The 22823-nt window shown below is 48.6% G+C and overlaps 1 protein-coding gene and 4 long non-coding RNA genes across 5 annotated transcripts in view; 3 read left to right on the top strand and 2 right to left on the bottom strand.

Moving 5' to 3' along the window:
• Positions 1-15623, top strand: part of LOC101272848 (uncharacterized) — a 31861-nt gene extending 16238 nt beyond the window's left edge. The window contains exons 4-9 of the mRNA XM_049699407.1: positions 7459-7563; positions 7841-7948; positions 12489-12848; positions 12984-13365; positions 13678-13791; positions 14919-15623. Of these exons, the coding sequence (XP_049555364.1) occupies positions 7459-7563; positions 7841-7948; positions 12489-12848; positions 12984-13365; positions 13678-13791; positions 14919-15439 (1590 nt within the window). The 3' untranslated portion in view covers positions 15440-15623. The remainder of the gene's footprint in view (positions 1-7458; positions 7564-7840; positions 7949-12488; positions 12849-12983; positions 13366-13677; positions 13792-14918) is intronic.
• LOC125961554 (uncharacterized) lies at positions 3787-7626 on the bottom strand. Its single transcript, XR_007472429.1, has 2 exons — positions 6638-7626; positions 3787-6189 (listed from the first exon to the last, which is right to left on the bottom strand). It is a non-coding gene; the product is annotated as an uncharacterized LOC125961554 (long non-coding RNA).
• On the top strand, positions 7667-9568 carry LOC117200917 (uncharacterized). The gene is made up of 2 exons (XR_004482721.2): positions 7667-8798; positions 8928-9568. It is a non-coding gene; the product is annotated as an uncharacterized LOC117200917 (long non-coding RNA).
• LOC125961552 (uncharacterized) lies at positions 9567-12993 on the bottom strand. Its single transcript, XR_007472427.1, has 2 exons — positions 12322-12993; positions 9567-9710 (listed from the first exon to the last, which is right to left on the bottom strand). It is a non-coding gene; the product is annotated as an uncharacterized LOC125961552 (long non-coding RNA).
• Positions 15624-17437: 1814 nt separating the features above from the next.
• Positions 17438-18516, top strand: LOC125961553 (uncharacterized). The gene is made up of 2 exons (XR_007472428.1): positions 17438-18070; positions 18289-18516. It is a non-coding gene; the product is annotated as an uncharacterized LOC125961553 (long non-coding RNA).
• Positions 18517-22823: the final 4307 nt, after the last annotated feature.

The raw sequence follows: 22823 nt of genomic DNA, 5'->3' as shown, positions 1-22823 counted from the left end.
TTCCAATAGCTGGTGTGGGTCATCCTCCTACCCCTGTTGCTTCTTCCCTCAGTCCGCCTGGTATCAGCCCCAGGGGGGTGTAGCTGGGGCACAGGGTATTTGTAATTACCTGTTTTGGTATTTAGCAAGTTGCGTTGTAACTGTTTGTTTCTCCTTGGATTGATGGGCTACCCCAAAAGCAGGGGTCATACCAGATTGGGTTTCATTAAAATGTCTGATGAATGATTATGTTCTGTGCGGAATTACTGTTTATAAAATGTAAATCCAGTTCCTTGACTAAGTAGACATTTTTACAGTTCTGATGGAAACCTGCCCTTTCCTAGCAGAAACCTATTAGAATTCTGCCTAGCCTCCTGTTTCAGAACTGCCTCTTTTCCCTACCTCTATCACCAGGCTGACCCAACTACTTCCTTACCTAGGAATTTTAGAAATTTCTTTGGGCCTGGATTGTAACTCATGAACTTGGGAGCCGTTGGTAGGCAAGTCCCAGTATGTGGTCTGTGGAGGGCCGAGATGACAGACAAGTTCCTAGGTTTCCTAATGCACTTCAGTCCCAGGATCCCTTTGACAATTAACTGTAGTCAGTGGGAGATCCCAGTATTCTTCCAAGTAATTCTCCCTTCTGCTTCAGGTAGTTTAAGTTGAGTTTCTGTTACTTGCAACCAAAAGAATTAATCCACAGCCCCAATATGGGTATATCTCCCATCTGTCCTCATGCCTATATGTGAGCTATGAAGAAAAAAAAATTCACAGTGCTGCTGAGAGGGGCCAGCCTTTCCACTCCATCCTCAGCTGAACCTTCAACGTTGTTTATGTCTTTTATAGCCCCGAACCAGTGACTGCCTTCCCCTTCACCAAGAAAACACAGGATGTCAAACAGGAACTCCCTTAACATTCCATTCCCTGCTGTGACTCCATATTTACCAGTGTGACCACTCGTACTTGCTTCCCCACCTCATGGGAAGTCCCTCATACGCAGAGCTTGTCTGTATAGGTGTGCCTGGATTTCATCTCCTTATGCCCTCTCAGGGACTTTGCTCCGTCTATTATTCTCTCTTAGTTTTATGGTTTCAGAGTCCCTCTCTTGCCTGGAACATATACATGCCAACCTATAAACATGGTAAAATCTGTCTTTGAAAACAAAGAAATTTCCCTCTGGCTTCCGTCCCCATCTCCTATTTTCAGCTAAGTTTTTTAAAACAACAGTAGCCTACATTCACTACATCCACTCTGTTTATTCTTTGGCCTACTGCAATAGTATTCTAGCTATTTTGTTGAGCCTTTATGATGTGCCGTGTACCGTGGCATTAAGCATTTTATATACATGCAAATCTATGGTTGGTACGAGAACCCCATAAAGTCAGTGTTAGGAGATGCTCCTCCATGGGTCTCTCATGTTGCTACGCATCTTGCTGAGTATGCCAAAAAACACAAGGCTCTACCCGCAGCAAATTCTCAGACTTGAGCCAGTTCCAGACCTAGAGCCCCTTGAATAAGGGAAGGCTGGGTCCCCTTGATGAAGGACCATGTTACATTGGCAAAACACTGTAAAACTTCTTCCTACCCTTTTCCAAATGTACCTACAGCCATCTACCAGGGTGGCTGGGCATGGGAGAAGGGAAGTAACTAGAGTTTTCAGGGATTCTAATTCTTCGAGATCCAAATGAGAGAAATGTATTAAATAAGACAAAATGTTCTTCCAGAAATAAACCCTTGTATTTATGATCAACTGATTTGCAGCAAAGGTGCCAGACACTGCAAGGAAAGAAAGTCTTTTCAACAGGTGGTGCTGGGACATGAAAAAGAATGAAGTTGGGGGACTTCCCTGGTGGTCCAGTCTGAACCTGCCTTAAGAATCTGCCTTCCAATGCAGGGGGCGTGGGTTCGATCCCTGCTTGGGGAACTAAGATCTCACATGCCGCGCAGCCAAAAAAACAAGTAAAAAAAGTAAAATAACTCAGGAAGGACATAAGAAACTCGTAACAGAAATTGCCTCTAGGGAGGGGAAAGGGACTAGAGGAGAGACTTTTTGTAAAAAATTGAAGCATAATACAAAAATAAGTTCACATATCACAAGTGCATGGCTCAATTTTCACAAACTGAACACATCTGAGTAACCAGCACCTAGAACAGGAATCAGAATCTCATCAGCACCCTAGAAACAAAAAAGGTAACCCTCTATCCCGATTCTTAACAGCTTGCATTAGTTTTGCCTGTTTTTATACTTTATATGAATAGAATCATGTATACTATTTTGTCTGGCATCTTTTGCTCAATATTTGCCTATAAGATTCATCCATATTATGCATGTGGTTGGAGATGATTCATTCTCATTCCTGAATGGTATTCCATGTAGTGAATATCCCACTTTGTTTATTCATTCTACTGTTGTGGATAGTTTCCAGTTTTGAGCTATTGCAACTTATGTTGCTGTGAGCACATGTCTTTCAGTAAACATATGTATTCATTTCTGTTGGGTATACACCTAGGAATGAAATTACTAGGTCATAGGGTATGGCATATTTTCAGCTTTAGTATATACTGCCAGCTTTCCAGAGTGACTGTACCAAATGACACTCCACCAGTAGTATAAGAGTTCAACACTTGTGAAACTTACTTTTGACTATACATTCTTTTGCATTTGGTTATTTTATGAAATAAAATGCAGGGACTTCCCTGGTGGCGCAGTGGTTAAGAATCCACCTGCCAATGCAGGGGACATGGGTTCGAGCCCTGGTCCAGGAAGATCCCACATGCCGTGGAGCAACTAAGCCCGTGCACCACAACTACTGAGCTTACACTCTAGAGCCTGTGAGCCACAACTACTGAGCCCGCATGCCACAACTACTGAAGCCTGCGCTCCTAGAGCCCGTGCTCCGCGACAAGAGAAGCCACCGCAATGAGAAGCCCGTGCACCACAAGGAAGAGTAGCCCCTGCTCGCCACAACTAGAGAAAGGCCGCGTGCAGCAGCGAAGACCCAACACAGCCAAAAAATAAATTAAATAAATAAATTTTTAAAAATTCATGTGAATTTGCATTTTCTTTCTTTTTAAAAAAAATTTATTTATTTTATTTATTTTTTGGCTGCTTGTGGGACCCTACAATGCAAATGTTAGTCTGCGTGATGTCCTCTCAGTGGCCCCTTAAACTATCTTCATTTTTGTTTTCTTTTCTTTTCTTTCATAATTGAGATTTTATTAGTTGTTTCGAGGATCAGTACACAGGCATTTCTATTTGTACACAATTCATTTTTTAAAATAAATTTATTTATTTTTGGCTGTGTTGGGTCTTCGTTGCTGTGCGCGGGCTTTCTCTAGTTGCGGCAAATGGGGGCTACTCTTTGTTGCAGTGCACGGGCTTCTCACCGCGGAGGCTTCTCTCATTGTGGAGCACGGGCTCCAGGCACACAGGCTTCAGTAGTTGCGGCACGTGGGCTCAGTAGTTGTGGCTCATGGGCTCTAGAGCACAGGCTCAGTAGTTGTGGTGCACGGGCTTAGTTGCTCCACGGCATGTGGGATCTTCCCGGCCCACGGATCAAACCCGTGTCCCCTGCACTGGCAGGCGGATTCTCAACCACTGCGCCACCAGGGAAGCTCTGTACACAATTCTTAACATACATACCAAAAACCTAAAAAATTATGTAGTTGTGATTCTTTTTTTTTTTTTTTTTTGGCTGCACTGCGCAGCTTGTGGGATCTTAGTTCCCCAGCCAGGGATCGAACCTGTGCCCCCTACAGTGGAAAGACAGAGTCCTAACCGACTGGACAGCCAGGAAATTCCCATGATTCTTTTCTTTTTTTAAATTTATTAATTAATTTACTTAGGCTGCGCCAGGGCTTAGTTGAGGCATGTGGACTCTTAGTTGTGGCATGAGGACTTCTTAGTTGCAGCATGTATGCAGGATCTAGTTCCCCCACCAGGAATCGAACCCAGGCCCCCTGCATTGGGAGCGCAGTCTTACCCACTGGACCACCAGGGAAGTCCCCCATGATTCTTTTCTGAACAGTTATTCCAGTGCCTTTCCAGCTTAAAATTTGGAGGCAAATTCCCTTAACAGGATATCAAGTACCCATATCTTCAAATGTTGATATGCTGTTACATCCTAAGTCCCACTAAATTCACAATTTAATATCGTATACACTACATACTCAAGTTTTCAATCATTCACAGCACATTAACAAAGTTATTAGGAAAACTGGACTACCGGGACCAACGACGTTACAGAGTGCACAAAATTCTGACCAGGAGAGCCAAGATCAAGGAGTGGTTTGCTTTAGGAAACAATTCTACCAAAAACAACAAGGGAAGAGAAGTAATTTAAAGTGTTCAAGGGACCTCTCTGGTTGTCCAGTGGTAAATAATCCGCCTTCTAACGCAGGGGATGCGGGTTCGATCCCTGGTTGGGGAACTAAGATCCCATATGCCATGGGGCAAATAAGCCCGCATGCCACAACTACTGAGCTCTTGCGCCTCAACTAGAGAGCTTGCGTGCCGCAAACTACAGGGCCCACGTGCCCTGGAGCCCATCCTCCACAACTAGAGAGAGAAAACCCACATGCCACAACTAGAGAGAAGCCCAAGTAGACCGCACGCTGTAATGAGAAAGATCCTGCATGCCTCAACAAAGATCCTGTGTGCCACAACTAAGACCCAACGCAGCCAATAAAAAAAAAAAGGAAAATAAATAAAATAAATATATAAAAAGTGTTCAAGACATTAAATGTACAATTGACTCCAATTGCCATTTAGTATGCTTTGTATTATAGGATAGAAAAGCTACCCCATCTATGGAATGTTAAGCTGACACCCAAGACAATCAGAACCTCCCATATTCAATATCCCACTACTTTCTGATTGTACCAAAAAATAAACAACCAGCAAATGACTTCACCTCTTAAAAAAAAGCATTTACAGCAGCAACATGGATGGACCTACAGACTGTCATACTGAGTGAAGTAAATCAGACAGAGAAACACAAATATCATATGATAGCGCTTATATATGGAATCTAAAAAAATGGTACAAATGAACTTATTTACAAAACAGAAATAGAGTCACAGATGTAGAAAACAAACTTATGGTTACCAGGGGGATTGGGGGGGAGGGATAAATTGGGAGATTGGGATGGACATATACATACTATTATATATAAAATAGGTAACTAATAAGGACCTACTGTATAGCACAGGGAACTCTACTCAATACTCTGTAATGGCCTATATGGGAAAAGGATCTAAAAGAGAGTAAATAGGGACTTCCCTGGTGTGCCAGCCAGACTGCCAAGAGCCTTCTCGAAGCTGGGCTGTCTGGCTGCTGCCACTCTCCCCCACACTGGAGCTGCTGGGACCCGCGGTGGGGACCCTATTCTTGTTTTTTGGGGATTCCTTTTTTTTTTTTTAATATTTATTTATTTATTTGGCTGCTCCGGGTCTTAGTTGCAGCATGCAGGATCTAGCTCCCTGACCAGGGATTGAACCTGGGCCCCCTACATTGGGAGCACAGAGTCTTAACCAGCGAAGTCCCCCTTTTTGCTGTTCTGATTGGGCAACTTCCATTTGTCTTCCAGATCACTGGTCTGTTTTGGTTTTTTTGCATTCTCTGATTTCCTGCTGCTTTCCACGAGTGTATTTTTCATTTCAGTTAATAAATTCAAAAGTTTTAAATCTTCGTTTTTCAGATCTTCTAGCCCTTTGATGATTTCCTCACAGATTACCTCTCCGGATTCATCCACTTTTCTCCTGAGTTCGATGCGCATTTTTATGACAGTTACTTTGAATTCTTTATCTGATAAACTGCTTGTCTCCACTTTGTTTAGTTCTTTTTCTGAGGTTTTGTCTTGTTCTTCCCTTTGAAGATATTCTGTAGTTTCTTCATTTTGCCTAACCCTCTGTGTTCATTTCTATGTAAATCAGCTTCATCTCCCAGTCTTGAAAGAGTGGCCTTACATAGGAGGTGTCCTGTGGGCTCAGTGGTGCAATCTCCCCCGATCAACAGAGCCAGGTGCTCCAGGGGTATCCCCTGTGTGGGCTGCATGTGCCCTCCTGTTGCGGTTGGGCAGCAAATGTTGCAGGTGTGCTGGTGGGTGAGGTTGGTCCCCTGGGTCCTCAGGGGAAAGCAGGGGCAGGGCGCGTGGTGTTAGCTAGGCTGATGGAGAGTGATAGAAATAGTGCTCACCAGCACCAGGCCAGCTACGTGGAAAGAAAGTAAAAACAAATGACGTCTGCCAGTGCTTCCATCCCCAGAGAAAATTCCACCAGATCCCTGCCCCTCCGGTGCATGCCCTGAAATTAGTCAATGAATCTCCTTCTTGTATGACCCGGGCGCTTTTCAAGCTGCTGCCTCTGTGCTAGGACTTGGAGCAAGTGAGTTTCTGTGAGAGTCCTTTAATAATTGAGTGTCTTCCCTTTCCCACGGCCCTCGGGCTCTCCCAGATGTAAGCCCTGCTGGTTTTCAAAGCCAGATGTTATGGGGGCTTGGCTTCCCGGTGCAGGTCTCCCAGGCTGGGGAGCCTGATGTGGGACATGGACCCCTTGCTCCTCAGGGGGGACCTTTGCGGTTGTGATATCCCTCCTGCTTGTGGGTTGTCCCACGGGAGTGGGGGAGGTTCTCACTAGACCAGGACTCTGCCCTTCCTACCTTTCTCGATGTGGCCTTTTCCTTATATCCTTAGTTGTAGAAAATCTGTTGTGCTAGTCTTCAGGTCAGTTCTCAGAGATAGTTGTTCTATATGTAGTTGTAGTTTTGGTGTGTCCTGGAAGGAGGTGAGCTCAGGACCTTCCCACTCCACCACCTTGATCCAGAATTGAAATAAATCTTAAGAGATGATCTGACTCATTCCTCAGTGTTACTATTCATTTATGAGCTGTAATTTGACACAGGTTTTCTGATTGAGGCAGGGTCTAGATAGTGTTATAATTACAGTAACAACTATAAGCTCCTATTTATTGAGTACTTTGTGCAAGGCGCTACCCTAAGCACTTAATTGAACCTAAGTTCAACCGAAACGGGAGCCAGATGACTCTGAATCCGGCTCTGCTGCCCCGTGAGCTGTCACCTGCCCCGTCACTCAGTTTCATTGTCTGTAAAAGGGGAGACATCTGTGACCTTGGAGCACGGGCCAGATCAAATACTGGGTAGGAACGCATTTCCACAGCCCACGGGCTAGCCCTGCCCGAGTACCAGAGCTCACTCCCTTACCTCCAGAACCCGCCTCAGTCTTGCCCTTGGGCTTTTACTCACCTCCAAGCCCCGGACCTGCCCATAAGAGGTCTCATGAGAGTAGCAGAAATGAGTACCTTTACTCCGTTGGAACCTCTCTCTTAGATGCCGACCCAGAAAAGCCAGATCAAGAGAAATCCTGCACCGCCAGCCACCTTCGGATCTGCCGCTACTTCACTCTCGGCCTTTCAAACAGACCGCTCCGGAAAGACCAATCAGAGCCTTCCTTCTTCCCCTAGCGACCGGCGCTGTCCAATCAACGCACGCTATCTCTCTACGGTTACGCCGTGGAGTCCAACCTCCCTTCCGATTTGCCCCTTGGCATGGAAGGGCAGATAAGAAAGGCGAGGGATGTTGAGGCCGGAGGGGCACCATCTTAGTTAAGGGCAGGACTGTGGGCCTTCAGGACGTTTTCCAAGGAAGGCCGGAAACAGGTAATTGCGTTTCCACATTTTCCGGAAGCCTCTCTGCGAAGCACAGAAGGGTTTCCCATGGCGCCGCCCCCGGTCCGGTTCCCGGTGGCGGATGTGCCTGGGGAGGCCGGGACCGGGCGGACGAGGGAAAGCAGCCCAGGGGCCGTGAGGTTTGTCGGATGTGGCCGTGTACTTCTCCCCGGAGGAGTGGGGGTGGCTGCGACCCGCGCAGAAGGCCCTGAACCGGGACGTGACGCGGGAGACCTATGGCTTCCTGGGCGCGCTCGGTGAGGTCCGGCGGCCCAGCCAGGACCCAGTAATCTGTGGGAAGCGGGGACTGATGCGCCCAGGGGCGATGGGTTGGAAGTGTGGAGCACCGAGCAAGCGCCCTCAGTTCTCTTCTCGGGTTCTCAGCCGAGCCCAGTGTTTGTGAGGATTTTCAGGCCCCAAACCCAATTTTATCTTTTAGGTGGAAAGAGAGGTGGAGGCGTGGAGCCCAGAGGCCCAGGATCCAGATCTCTGCAGCTGTGAGCAGAAACGAGGGAAAGGTCCTTCACTTCAAACCCCAGGTTGTGACCTTGGAGAACCTCCTCCCGCACTCGGAGCTTCAGCACACACTGCCCACTCCAGAGCCCCTCCGTGTTTCCCTGCACCTGATCTGCACAAAGCGCTCAACAGAACAGCTAAATCGAGACTGGTAGCACTCTTGGGGCCACGTTGCTACCATGTCTTAGGAAGGCACGTTCCAGTTCTGGTTCTGGTGCACCTTCAGCCACCCGCGACTAGTGTTCAGTTCTTGGGCTGAGGCTCCTGGTCCCTCTTCCAAGTCCCACTTGAGGTTACTTCACTGAAAACCATTCACCTAACTGGCTTTTCTTTCTGGATTATTTTCTCCCTTAGTGCATTCTGCTTTCTGGACTGTATCTCTCCCGCTCCTCAGAGACGGAGTACCCTAGATATAAGAGCCTATTAAAGGAGCTGGTGCTCCCTGGAATAGAGGGCACGCTTCGGGCCTGTCCGCACTGGGGAAGCTCATCCAAGGATTCTGTCTTTTACCCAGAGCAGGTCAAGTAGCTAGCAAGGACACACATGTGGTGTCAAGCCTCTGTTGGCATTGTTTGGTCTTGAAGACTTACAGGTGGCCGTAAAGAGGACAGTGGCTTCAGGTGAGGAACTCTCCTGCCCCACACTTGCTCTGCACATAGTGCACAAAGGTATCAAACTTAGCGAGCTTAAAGGGTTTTTTCTCCAAATTTTTATGAACTAGTAATTGCAATGTGCTTTTTTTTCCCCAGATATTTGCATGTTTCCTGGATTTTGCATCTTTTGAGTAAAGATGTATTCTTGGGCCACAGCAGCTGGAAATATGATGCTGGGGAATTTTTTTTTTTTTTAAAGAAGGAGTATATTACTTGTGATTAGAGTTGAAATCAAGGCATAGTTATCTTCCGACTTAATTTTTACTGTAATGTTTGTATGTGTCAACAGTTGAGAGGTCTTTCTGACCTATTTAGATTTGCTAGCCCTACTTTAGAACAGGAAACTCTTGAAGGGATAAAAGCAAGGAGGTGGGGGGGGACTAAGCATGTCTATGTCAGGAGTGGTGCTAGGTGGCTCAAATATCTCTTGACCAAAAGACTGCTTCTCCAAATACCTGGGTTCCAAAGATGATTATTAATGGGAACTGAGGGTTATTTTTACTTCACTACATAGCCTCTCCTGAATTGGTAGACCTGGATTCCAGGTTCAGCTCAGTCCCCACTAGCTGTGTGGCCTTAAGCATATTATATTATTACATTATTCAGATGTAAACTGACAAGTAAAATTTATGAACTATAATGACCTCCTGCGTGTTTCCTAATTTCTCATAATTATCTGATCAAGATTCTTCAACAAACATTTACAGTTTGTTGGGCAATAAAACAATTTGAAAGCATCATTTTTGTATTTTTATAATGATTGGCAGGAAAAACATGACACCAACCACTTATGAGCAAACAGTTTTAGTCTTGAACGTTGCAATCTGATGGTTAACAGCCAAGTGTACTTAGCTCCATCTTCTTATGTTTTCTCCATCCCTAGTGCAAAGAGAAATGATTTACAACATAGTACCTGAATAAACAGAAGTTATTTTTTGGTCCAAGTGAAATGCTTTATAGCTTCTCTTTACATAAAGTTCATTCCCTGTTTTGTTTTGTTTTTTTAATTTATTTATTTATTTATTTTTGTCTGCATTGGGTCTTTGTTGCTGTGCACGGGCTTTCTCGTTGCAGCGAGCAGGGGCTACTCTTCATTGCAGTGCGCAGGCTTATCATCGCGGTGGCTTCTCGTTGCAGAGCACGGGCTCTAGGCACGCGGCTCAGTAGTTGTGCACAAGCTTAGTTGCTCCGCGGCATGTGGGATCTTCCCGGACCAGGGCTCAAACCCGTGTGCCCTGCATTGGCAGGCGGATTCTTAACCACTGCACCACCAGGGAAGCCCCTGATTCCCTGTTTAAAAGGATACTTATTTCTGAGGATCTGTTTTTTTCCTTACTCCCATTTCTACACTGTTCACACAGTGAATTACCTCCAGAACTCAAAATGTTTTAAAATAAGCACATAATTGTTGAGGCAAAATCAGCAGAAGTCACACTTAAAGCCAGAAAGTATTTCCGGTGAAAAACAGCAAGGACAAGGCCAGAAAATATAAAGACTGAAAAGGCACTAGCATGATCAGCAAAGAACATTTCTGAACACAAAGGGGAGATTCGGCATGTAGGGCAGGCAGGAGGGCAAGCAAGGAATTGTTCCAAGACCAGACTGTGGGCTGCTGCCAACAGACACCTGGTAGATCTCATCCGTCTGTTATCTCCAGTGACCGGCCCCACGCTTAGCAACTAGAGTCTGCATCCTGCCTGACTGCAGAAATATTCCAAAGGTGGGAGTGAAAACATCTAGCACCTGTAGTCAGTCCAATGCAAGCCATTGCGATGACCCCTCTCAACTCAAAAATAGGAAGACACTGAGTCTAGGAAGCAGAGGATACAACCCAAGGGCAGGGAGGGAAGACCCTGGATGACAGCTGAGGCCCAGTCTGTTTTGGAGAGAGGGCTGAGGGCCCAAGGAGGGAGATTTCCCAGGGAAAAAAATGGGGATTTGAGATTTGATGCTCCCCTTGGTAATTTGCAACAACTTAAAGAAGCAGAGCAGATAACACAAGGAGAAAAGACAATTATAAAATTGAAGAAAAGCAAACAGTTGACAAGAAAGGAAGTATAATAATAGCATATATAGGAAATGCTATTTACAATAATGTATTGCAATGGGCTTTCCTGGTGGCGCAGTGGTTAAGAATCTGCCTGCCAATGCAGGGAACACGGGTTCGAGCCCTGGTCTGGGAAGATTCCCACATGCCGCGGAGCAACTAAGCCCATGCGCCACAACTACTGAGCCTGCAGTCTAGAGCCCGTGCTCCACAACAAGAGAAGCCACTGCAATGAGAAGCCCACGCACCGCAATGAAGAGTAGCACCTGCTCACCACAACTAGAGAAAGCCCGCATGCAGCAACAAAGACCCAATACAGCCATAAATAAATAAATAATTTATTGCATTAAGTATGTTGTAAAGAGGTCAAGGGAATGGGGCTAGAAATTAAGTATCAAGTATCATAGCAGGGTGCCCATAGTGTCTAAAATGAGTATACCAAGAAAAAGCAATTTTAAAAAAAAGTGTAAAATGAAAGCTCCAGAAGAAATGGCTAAGAGTGAAGTGTATTGAATCAGTTTAGGAAGATGAAAAATTTCTGGAGTGGATGGTGGTGATGGTTGCATAACACTGTGAATGTACTTAATACCACTGAACTTAAAAATGGTTAAAATGATTTTTTAAAAGAGGTTAAAATGATAACTTTTATGTTATGTACATTTTATCACAATTTTTAAGAAAAGGGGGCTTCCCTGGTGGCGCAGTGGTTGAGATTCCGCCTGCCGATGCAGGGGGACACGGGTTCGTGCCCCGGTCTGGGAGGATCCCACATGCCGCGGAGCGGCTGGGCCCACGAGCCATGGCCGCTGGGCCTGCGCGTCCGGAGCCTGTGCTCCGCAACGGGAGAGGCCACAACCGTGAGAGACCCGCGTACCGCAAAAAAAAAAAAAAAAAATCCAAGAGAAAAAGTAGATTGGAAGTTACCAGGGGTGGAGAGGGGGCTGGGGGGGGGGGAGGAAAGGAATGGGGAAGGACTGTTTAACGGGTTCCAGGTTTTCTTTTGTGAGGATGAAAATCATGTTTTGAAAAATGACACTAGTGATGGTCGCACAACATTGTGAATGTAATTAATGCTACTGAATTAAAAACTTAAAAATGGTTAAAATTTTATGCAATATATCACAATAGAAAAGTATGTATTGATTGGAAAGGAAACATGGGTGATACCAATGTCCTACATCTTGTTTTGGGTGATGGCATACATTTGTCAAAGCTCGACGGATTTCACACTGAAGATCCGTGCATTTTACTGTATGTACAATATAATTCAAGTTAATAAAAAGTTTAAAGTAGTTGCCTCTAGGGAACAGGGTGAATGGGTAGGGAGGCTGCCTTTTTCATTACAAACCTTTTGTATTACTTTTTTAAAAACCACGTACGTTAATTATTTTGGAAAAACTTAAAAAGTAATTTAAAACTTCTCCATTCCAATTCCAGCCTCACCAAGCACCTTCCTTCGCCGGCGGCTCCAGTCCAGAAAATGAGCGAGCGGAACTGCCGATGCAAGGAGTCGGGTCGGCTCCGCAGCTGTGCACCCAAGTGTAAACGTGTACCTGATCTCTACCTCGGCTGCCCCCAGGGTTTGGCCAGGTGTGTGCGTCTTCCCGCAGGGGCCAGAGACCGGCTTGCGGATCCCGCTGCCGGGACGCGCAGAAGGAGACCATCGAGTTCAAAGTCCCGAGCTCCACAAACGCCGAGATCGTTGCTGGGTTCCAGATCCCGCCTACAGAGACTTCCGCGTGAAAACGCCCCGCCAGTCCCGCGTCGCGGCACAGCCGCTTCCTGCTGTCGCGGCCAATCACCGGCGTGCAACGCGGCCAGCGGGAGTGCTGGAAGCCGCGGGCACGTCCATCTTTCTTGATGGCAGGAAAGCTCCCCTCAGCTCCCACCCGTTAAAACTCACCTGCACGGCCATTGTATTTAAGGTCAACTGGGCAATGAAAAGCCAGACCAGCGCCATGTTTGATACGGTCAAGGGACGGCGCCCTTAAGAGCAGCCAGTGACAACTGAAGCCTGGATGTCGCCATATTTTCTGAAGGCACCTTACGGATCCCTTAACCCGGGTGTGTGTGTCCAAGCTGCCAGGAAGTGACTAAACACCGAGGGTGTTTATTTGTCCCCATCAGAATCCCGAATCCCAAACAGCCAACCCTGCTACTTCGGTTCCCTTCGGCTGAGTTCGGAGGCCAAGACTGGGCGGGGCCCCGGGCTCGGGAGCCCTTCCTGTGGACGACGAGAGCTGAGGCCAGGCGCGGGGAGCAGGCGGCCGCTGCTCTGGGCTGGAGGCCACATGGCGCCGCCCCCGGCCCCGCTCCTGGTGCTGAGACCGGGGGAGACCGGGCCTAGTTGCAAGAAGCCTGCGGCCATGAGCTTCGCGGATGTGGCCGTGTACTTCTCCCCGGAGGAGTGGGGGTGTCTGCGGCCCGCGCAGAGGGCCCTGTACCGGGACGTGATGCGGGAGACCTACGGCCACCTGGACGCGCTCGGTGAGGCTCCGGGTCAGAGTTCGCCTGCTCCTTCACTGGGGTTCACAGGGGAGATGACATGAGGACCCGGAGGATTGTGAGGCCTAATCCCGCACTATTCCACCAACGACACCAGCCACCTCCCATCCCCAGCGCTTAAGGTACCCTCTCGAGAGTCCTTCCATCTCGCATCCGCTTGCTTCAGGCAGGAGCACTGCAGACCCTGTCCAGGTTGATCCTAAATTCTGAGGAGGTGACCTCACCCTGACAGGGGGATGCCATCTTCCCAGGGCAGCCTCTCAGGCCAGCACTGTGATCCCTGTTCTCTCCCAGGATTCCCAGGCCCCAAACCAGCCCTCATCTCTTGGATGGAACAGGAGAGTGAGGCTTGGAGCCCCGCCGCCCAGGATCCTGAGGAGGGGGAAAGCCTGGGAGGAGCTCTGAGAGGTGAGGGATGGTCCCAAGTTTCCCCCAACCCCAGTATTCCAGGGCTTCCTGTCTAGCAGTGTTTTCTTTCAGATCGCCACCTCCAGCATCCCTAAAGGAATGAAAGAGTCAACAGATGTTGGATACGGGAGAAGGAAAAGAGGCAGACCTGATACAAATTTTTCAGAATTTGGTACAGTAGTCAAGTTGAGACCAGAGTAAGATAATCAGGAGCCCAAGTCTGAGACTCTCTCTGGGAGAAGCGCTGTTCATTCTCCCCTTTTCAGGGACAACTAAAATCCCCTAAGAATGAAAGCAGCTTCAGGTCTGCCTTTCACATTCTCAAACAAGGCAAAGCAGTAATTGGCCAGTAATTGACAACTTGGCTCTTCTTCTTTCACCATCCCTCAGCAGAGTGATCTTGAGCAAATATCTTTACTCCTCTGTAAATGTCTTAACCCTGCAAAAAAATGAGAAACCACCATAATAATAGCTACTGCTTATTTATTTATTTAGGCTGCATTGGGTTTTAATTGCTGCGCGCGGGCTTCCTCTATTTGCAGCAAGCGGGGGGCTACTTTTCCTTGCGGTGTGTGGGCTTCTCATCGCTGTGGCTTCTCTTGTTGCGGAGCAGGGGCTCTAGGTGTGCGGGCTTCAGTAGCTGGGGCACGTGGGCTCAGTAGTTGTAGCACACGGGCTCAGTAGTTGCGGCGCGCAGGCTCTAGAGCGCAGGCTTGGTAGTTGTAGCGCACAGGCTTAGTTGCTCCGGCATGTGGGATCTTCCCTGACCAGGGATGGAACCCGTGTCCCATGCATTGGCAGGCGGATTCTTAACCACTGCGCCACCAGGGAAGTACTGCTATTGCTTACTGAGCATTTACTAAGTACTTAAGATGCTTTTACTCATTTAATCCTCCCAACAAACTTGTGAACTAAAGAAACCATTATGATTCCCGTTTGACACATGAGGAAGCAAGGCCCAGATAAGTCACTCTTAAGAGATTTGACCCCTGTTTACCATCCTTTAGAGCCTGTGTGTCAATCACTGGGCAGTACTTTTCTGGCACTTCCTTAAGTAAAAGCATCCTATAACCTGAAACGATATAAGCGAATGTGTTTTAAAATGTAACTTGATTCCTGTTTCCTAGGAGATGCCCCAAACAAAAAGGAAGAGGAACCCAAGACAGGGCCAGGAGCCAAAGGATCCGAAAAGACTCCTAGGAAGGAGAGGCCTGAAGAGCTGGTTAAAAACAACCTTGACTCAACCATTAGCAAAACCTCGGCAAGAGCAGAGCCACCCAGCAAAGCTGCCTGTGACCAGAGTGCAGGTGCGCAGCCCCCGGCCCTGGTGCCCAGTGTAGATGCTCAGACCAGCCAGCGGCGCCACGTGTGTGCAGACTGCGGCCGCCGCTTCACCTATCCCTCGCTGCTGGTCAGCCACCGGCGCATGCATTCGGGTGAGCGGCCCTTCCCCTGCCCCGAGTGTGGCATGCGCTTCAAGAGGAAGTTTGCCGTGGAAGCGCACCAGTGGATCCACCGCTCCTGCTCTGGGGGCCGGCGGGGCCGGAGGCCCGGAATCCGGGCTGTGCCTCGGGCCCCAGTCCGAGGTGACCGGGACCCGCCGGTGTTGTTCCGGCACTACCCGGACATCTTTAAAGAGTGCGGGTGAGCGGCTCCCCCTGGCTGGGCTTGAGCCTGACCTCAGCGCTAAGGACTAACTGGGCCCTGAGGGAGGCTCCTGAGTCAGGAATTTGGGACCCAAAATTCATCCCTTGGTTTTCCCTCAAGGATCCCTCTAGTTTCCAAACCTGTAAAAATAAAAGTGCCTGTAAAGATTCAGAGATTAAACTTGACACCTCCTCTCCCTAGTCTTTCTTAAAAAATGAAGAGAGTGACATGCTGGATTTTTCTCAAAGTGTTATCTCAGTAGCAGGTGCAGCCAAGATCATGTGCAAACACTGTCTCCAAAAAAAATCCCCGCTGCTTATCTGCAGCAGAGGTAAATGCTCTGGGGGACTAAGGCCGAGGAGGAGGCCTCAGATGTAGGGCATGGTCTAGTCGCGGGTAACTGACACCAACAGGAGGCTCAGGCAGTGGAGTGGGTGGAAAGAATACAGAAATACCGGGTGCAGACCTAGTCTCTGCAACTTGCCCCCAAGGCGTAGCTGTTAAGTCACATGCTTTCCCTGAGCCTCAGCTCCTTCATCTGTAAAATGAGGATCAATAATATCTACCTCGGGCTTCCCTGGTGGTGCAGTGGTTGAGAGTCCGCCTGCCGATGCAGGGGACATGGGTTCGTGCCCCGATGCAGGGGACATGGGTTCGTGCCCCGGTCCGGGAAGATCCCACATGCCGCGGAGCGGCTGGGCCCGTGAGCCATGGCCGCTGAGCCTGCGCGTCCGGAGCCTGTGCTCTGCAACGGGAGAGGCCACAGCAGTGAGAGGCCCGCGTACCACAAAAAATAATAATAATATCTACCTCAAAGAGTTAGTGTGAAGACTGAAATTGTAACAATATGTATGACACAGTAAATGTGCAATAAACGTTTGTTGAAACACAATTGAAAATGCTTGTCGATATTTTACACTTCAGACCATGAAAAGAAGTCTGCTAAGGAGGCAGGGATGGATAGCAACAGCTGTGTTTCACAGATGAGTAAACTGAGGATCAAAGTTTCACCGCTACAAAGCAGGAAAGCTGGAAACTGGCACTGTGCCCACACATATCTACCACTTCCTATGAGCAGTCAGATCTGGGCAGAACAGGGGTCAGGGGCTCAGGTGAGGGTGAAGTGAAGGAGCCAGTCTCACCTGTCTGGGGGAGTCTCAGCAGGAAAATGAGAGCCCCGCCAAGGCCAGAGACCTTTGGCAGTCAACATTCAGTGACCATATATTGAGTGGCTTCTGTTGGAGAGACTGCCAGGTGATGAGGGAATCCCAAGATGAGGAAGGCTAATTTCCTTTATTCAGCAAACACCGTCTGAAGACGGGTTTTGTGCAGGGCGCCAGGGACACTGACTCAAGTCCAATGTTCAAAACAGTGATTTGGGCTGTGATGGAGGAAGTCCAGAGGCACCACTTAACCCATCCTGGTTGGTGATATGCCAGGAAGTGTAGCTTGGAGAAGGAGGTGGTTGTGCTTCCCATAGCATTAAGAGGAATTGGTATGTAGTGAGATTTTTAGGCAGAGGAAGCAGCGAAGGAGCCTTATTTCCTAAAAAGGATAAAAGAGGGACACAGCATGGAGTAAAGGTTAAGGACATGGGTTCTGGAGTCAGACTGTCTGGGTTCAGATCCTGACTCAATTGCTTTATAGCTCTGCAGTCGTGGGCAAATGACTTCTTGCTCCAAGTTACCTCTCCCTGCCTTAGTTTCTTCATCTATAAAACCTGGATAATAATAGCACCTACCTCATAAGACTGACATAACGATTAAATGAGATAACACAGAATGGTGCCTTGAATATTAGTGTTTAATAAACATCGGTTATTGTTATTATTCAAATACAACACAAAATAATATGTGAGGAGGACCAAGAGGAGACCGAGGAAGGTTTTCTGGAGGAGGTGGTTCAAACTAGCCTTGAAGGATGAGAAAGATTTCAACCAGGATGGGCATGTATAGGGAATGGTTGGCAGTTCCACTTGATTGAAACATAAAGATTGAAAGTAAAGAATAATGGATGACAGATGCAGCCGGAGAAGTGGGACCAATCTGGGAGGACCAAGGATCCCAGCGGGGACCTTGGAGTTCACCCTGTAGGCACTGAGGAGCCATAGAAAATCCCCGAGCAGTAGCAAGGCTGTTTGACAGGTCCCATCAGATGTCTTTGCCGGGACTTCCCTGGTGGTCCAGTGGTTAAGAATCCATCTTGCAATGCAGGGGACGCCGGTTTGATCCTTGGCCAGGGAACTAAGATCCTGCAAGCTGCGGGGCAGCTAAGCCCATGCACCACAACTAGAGAGCCTGTGCACCACAAGGAAGAGCCCACGTGCCGCAACTAAGACCTAATGAAGCCAATAAATAAATATTAAAAAAAATAAATATTCTTAAAAAAAAAATGATGTCTTTGTCAAACAGTGTGGAGTGTGTTCCGTGGGAAGAGCCTGCACATGAGAGATCTGTTTGGCGTTTGTCCCCAGGTAGAAGCGATCAGGAGTGGGACAAAGCTAGAAAGCAAGACTCTTTCTTTCAGTTGCTCTTGTTTGCTGACCTTGGAATTGGGAAGAAAGATACTCCTGAGAGGCTTCTGCCATAGAATTTGCATGGCTCAGTGAATGAACAACATGAGCTGTGAACAGGTAAGCAAGGGAGCCTGGGCGCTGGACAAGGGGCAATCAGGAGTGGGAGGGTGTGAAGGTCCAGGGGTGACCAGTACTGGAGGGGGCGAGTCAAAGAGGAGGGGGAGCTGGAGAGTGGAGGAGCCACCGAGGAGGGGGGAGCAGAACCAGGCACAGTGTGTCAAGCAGAGCTGTCTCAGCACAGGGCAAGTGCTGTCTGCTCTTTCTCGTTTATCCAGTTAACAAATATCTACAGGGACTTCCCTGGTGGCACAGTGGTTAAGAATCTGCCTGCCAATGCAGGGGACATGGGTTCCATCCCGGTTCAGGAAGATCCCACATGCTGTGGAGCAACTAAGCCCGTGTGCCACAACTACTGAAGCCCGTGTGCCCTAGAGCCCGTGCACCGCCCCTACTGAACCCACATGCTGCAACTACTGAAGCCCGTGTGCCTAGAGCCTGTGCTCTGCGACGAAGAGTAGCCCCTGCTCGCCGCAACTAGAGAAAGCCTGCACCCAGCAACGAAGACCCAACGCAGCCAAAAAAAAAAAGAAAAGAAAAGAAAAACCAACGAACCAAACAAAAAACAACAAGAAAATATCTACTAAGCATTTACCATGTACTAGGTACTATTCTAAGTGCCAAGGTATAGCAAGGAAAACAGACATAGGCATCCTCTTGGACTTTACATTCGGGTAGGGTGGGGAGAGACAAGTGATAAGCCGGTACATAAATAAGACAAGGTACTGTAATTGCAAATAACAAGCACTACAAAGGAACTAAAACAGAGGACATACTGGAAGTGCCTGTTGCGGGGGGGATACCTAGGCCGGGCCTTGGTGAGGAGACGCTTGAGATGAGATCCAAAGGATGAGAAGGAACCAAAGGGCCGCTCAGCGTGGTCAGAAAAAAAAAAAAAAAAAAAAGGAGCCAAGGGGAACCGGGTAGGGTCACAGGATGTGGGAGTGGGGGAGGGCAGGGTTTCAGAGGCGGGGGTGGGTGGGTGCTGGGATAAGGGGGTTGCTGGGGACAGGGTGTGGGAGAGAGGGGCTTCTAAACAGGGGCCGGCAAGTGCCAAGTTCTGAGGTAGGGATGAGTTTGGGTGAGGTGCTGAAAATGAGTTTGGAGGCAGGGGAAGGAGTGTGGGGAGTGGGAAAGGGGCAGGTCACAGAGCTCTTGCTTGCCATGATGTGAAGTTTGGATCTGATTCTAAATATACTGGGAAGCCACTGTATCATTTCTGTTTTTGTTTTGTGGTAAAATATATGTAACAAAATTTACCATTTTAAATATTTTTAAGTGTTCAGTTTAGTGGCATTAACATTGCCCAACATTGCTCAACATTCACGATGTTGGGCAACCATCACCCCTATCCCTCTCCAGAACTTTTTCATCTTCCCCAACAGAAACTTCGTACCCCTTAAACAATAATGCTCTATTCCCCCTTCCCCCAGCCCCTGGCAACCACCATTCTACTTTCTTTGTGAATTTGACTACTTTAGGGATTAAACCACTAGGGGGTTTTAAGCAGAGTGTCAAGGGTCAAGGTAATCCGATTTGCATTTTAAAAACTCACTCTGACTGCTCTGAGAGTGGACTGCAGGGGGGCGATAGAGTGGAAATGGAGAGTAGTTGAAGGGCTGGAGGTAAACACTGGAAGATGAAGGGACAGGGCCTGTCCAGGGCTGCACATGGGGGCTGGGTCATTAGAGGGGCACCAGGACCGTGATAAGGTTTCTGGCTGAGTGAGGAGGATGGAGGAGCAGTTCCTGGGGTGGACCTGGAGGTGATGACAGGGTGGACTGTGGCATCTTGGAGCTGGCGGGGAGCTCTTGGAGCTGTCTGGTCCAATGTTTGAAGCAGGGTTTGGGAAACCGAGGGTGGGAGGGGACTCTCTGGGGCACGGGGAAGAACACTTGTTCCTATCTCATGGGAATACTGTTCCACAGAATACACCCTGAGAAAGGCTGAGGCCCGGAGAGGGGAAGGGCCTGGCTTAGACCACACAGTTGAGTTAGTGGCAGAGGCAAGCCTGGAACCTAAAGCTCCCGATTTCTCAGCTGATGCTCTTGATCTTTTCACTACACCAGGCTGCAGTGCCGGATGGATGGGAAAGGCAAAGGGATGGATGCCCAGAGACCAGGTAGGAGACCCCAGGCCTAAATCAGCAATGGCCTGAGCAAGAGCTGCTACAGGGTGCCTTTTGTGAAGCCTGTCACCCTCCTGCAGGGCAATTTCACATACCTCCCAAACACTCGAATGATATATTTTTTTCCCCGTGACTTGACCCCTAAACACAATCCTTTTAATGCTTAGAGCACATCATTTTAATTTTTTCTCTTTACATTTAATACAACAGTATGGAATTGCATAGGTGACCAAAAGCAGTTCTTCTGACTTCCTACGTCCCTGCTTCTTGCCCTACCCCACATTACAACTGCATACCTGGCCTAAAATCCCACCTGTCTCTGGTTGCTGACATTGTGCCTTCAATAATTGGAGACATCATGGCATGTGTTCTGGAGTCAGAACCCTCACTAGCTGTGTGGCCTGGGGCAAGGTCATTCCTCTGCGCCTCAGCTTCCTGATCCAGAAGGGTACCTATCTCTGAAGTGTTGTGAGGGTTGAGTTAACAGGCAAAAGCACTTAGAACAGAGTTTGGCATGCAGTAAGTGATCGATCAAGATAAGCTAATATTATTAATGTCTTAGTCACATCACAGAACCAACTGCAGCTCTTGCATAGTCGGCCACTGTTCTGTTAGGGGAGCTTGGAAATGGAAGCATATTCAGATGGAGCATGAAAGCAAATGAGTCCTGTCATCCAGTAACTCATCTAACTTTTTTCTTTTTTTTAACATTTTATTTTGGCCACGCCCAACAGCATGTGGAACTTCCCCAACCAGGGCTCGAACCTGTGCCCCCTGAATTGGAAGGTGAAGTCTTAACCACTGGGCCATGAGGGAAGTCCCTAACCTTTTTGTTTTTAAAATGTTTATTTTTAAATTTTTATTTAGTTTTGGCTGCGTTGGGTCTTCGTTGCTGTGCGTGGGTTTTCTCTAGTTGCGGCAAGCTGGAGCTACACTTCGTTGCGGTACGCGGGCTTCTCATTGTCGTGGCTTCTCTTGTTGCAGAGCACAGGCTCCAGGAACCCGGGCTTCAGTAGTTGTGGCACGTGGGCTCAGAAGTTGTGGCTCGTGGGCTCTAGAGCGCAGGCTCAGTAGTTGTGGCGCACGGGCTTATTTGCTCCGCGGCATGTGGGATCTTCCTGGACCAGGGATTGAACCCATGTCCCCTGCATTGGCAGGCGGATTCTTAAGCACTGCACCACCAGGGAAGTCCCTCGTCTAACTTTTTATACAACAATAATGACAATAACGAGAATCCAGTTTGTTTCACAATGTCAGCAGGGGCCAGTAAATTTGAAGCATTCATGTTACTTTTCCGGTAGCCTGGAGGAGGCAGCGCCAGGAGGCGGTGGAAAGGCTCGCATTAGGAGTCTGAAAACCCTGAGTCACTAATGGCCTCCTGACCTTGGGTCCTAACTGGGTTTCAGTTCCCTTCTATAAAATGACTGAACTCTAAGGGACTGAGAGGCATTCGGCCCGGTGTCCTCAGTAAGAGCTAGTAAATGTGTGGAAGTACTATAGACAAACAGACTATCTCTATAAGGCACAATCACTGTAGGGATATTTAAGAAACTATTAGAGGAATGGTGGGGGGCTGGGGGAGAGGACATTCACTGAATATTCTTATGTACCTTGTAAATGAAAAAACAAAACCCAAAAACCTGAGAAATGAATTAGTTTGCCAATAATAAAAAAATATATTTTAATGACCGGGTCACTGAGTGGGCCTTCTTGCGGGGATTGGGAAGAGGACATTTGGCCGGACAGCCCCTCCACTCCTAGCCCAGCGTCCCCGTCTCCCAAACCCCTCGCCGCCGCCAGCCCTCCCTCACCCGCGCCTGCACCCGCGCCTGCACCCGCGCCTCACCTTTCACCCACCCGACCTGAGCGCGGGCGCCGAAGCGGCTGCGGCCATCTTAACTACGGGCAACAGGCCCTTGCAAAGCCACTAGCGGAACAGTAAGAGAAGACAACTCGAGGGGGGAGTATACCAGATCATCAACGCCAGGCCGACACTGAAGCTGTTACATGCCTTTCGCTAAAGTAGAAGGACGGTAGAGTGCCACCATCTCTTCTGAGGGCTTCTTCATTTCCCAGCCCTGGGACCAACGAGTTCGCGTAACGAGCCGTTTCCCGCCATCCTAGAGTGGCCCCAACCAAAGCTACTTCCGGTCGTCTGGGCCCGGAGGGACCCACGCCCGCCCAGCACCGCAGGCCGAATCACCAGCGTCCCAACCCGGGGATATGGGGGTGAGCCCAAGACTCCGTCCCCGGCCCTGCTCTGGGCTCCCTGCGCAGGTGCCGGTGAAGGCCGGGGGGGAAGGAGCTGGGAGAAGGCTGAGGGCCACGGGCTTCGTGAAGGTGGCCCTGTATTTCTTCCCCGAGGAGTGGGGATGTCTGCGGTGGCATACCTTAACCTGACCGTGCTCGGTGAGATCCAGTGTCCCGGATCTCTGAAAAGGGAAGCGGGTGGGTGGGACGAACAGGGCCAGGTGCCTGAATCCACTGAGCCTGACTCCAACAGAGAGGGACTCTGTTTCCCGGCATCCTCGCCAGATCAGCCTAAATTCATAAGTGACCCTCTCCGGTTAGATTTCAACACTGCAAAAACTTCTAAAAAAAGTTCAGAACCTGTACCGGCCTTAA

This window comes from Orcinus orca, chromosome 16 (assembly GCF_937001465.1).
Source record: "Orcinus orca chromosome 16, mOrcOrc1.1, whole genome shotgun sequence".
Taxonomy (NCBI): Eukaryota; Metazoa; Chordata; class Mammalia; order Artiodactyla; family Delphinidae; genus Orcinus; species Orcinus orca.
This window is presented reverse-complemented; position numbering and strand designations above follow the sequence as displayed.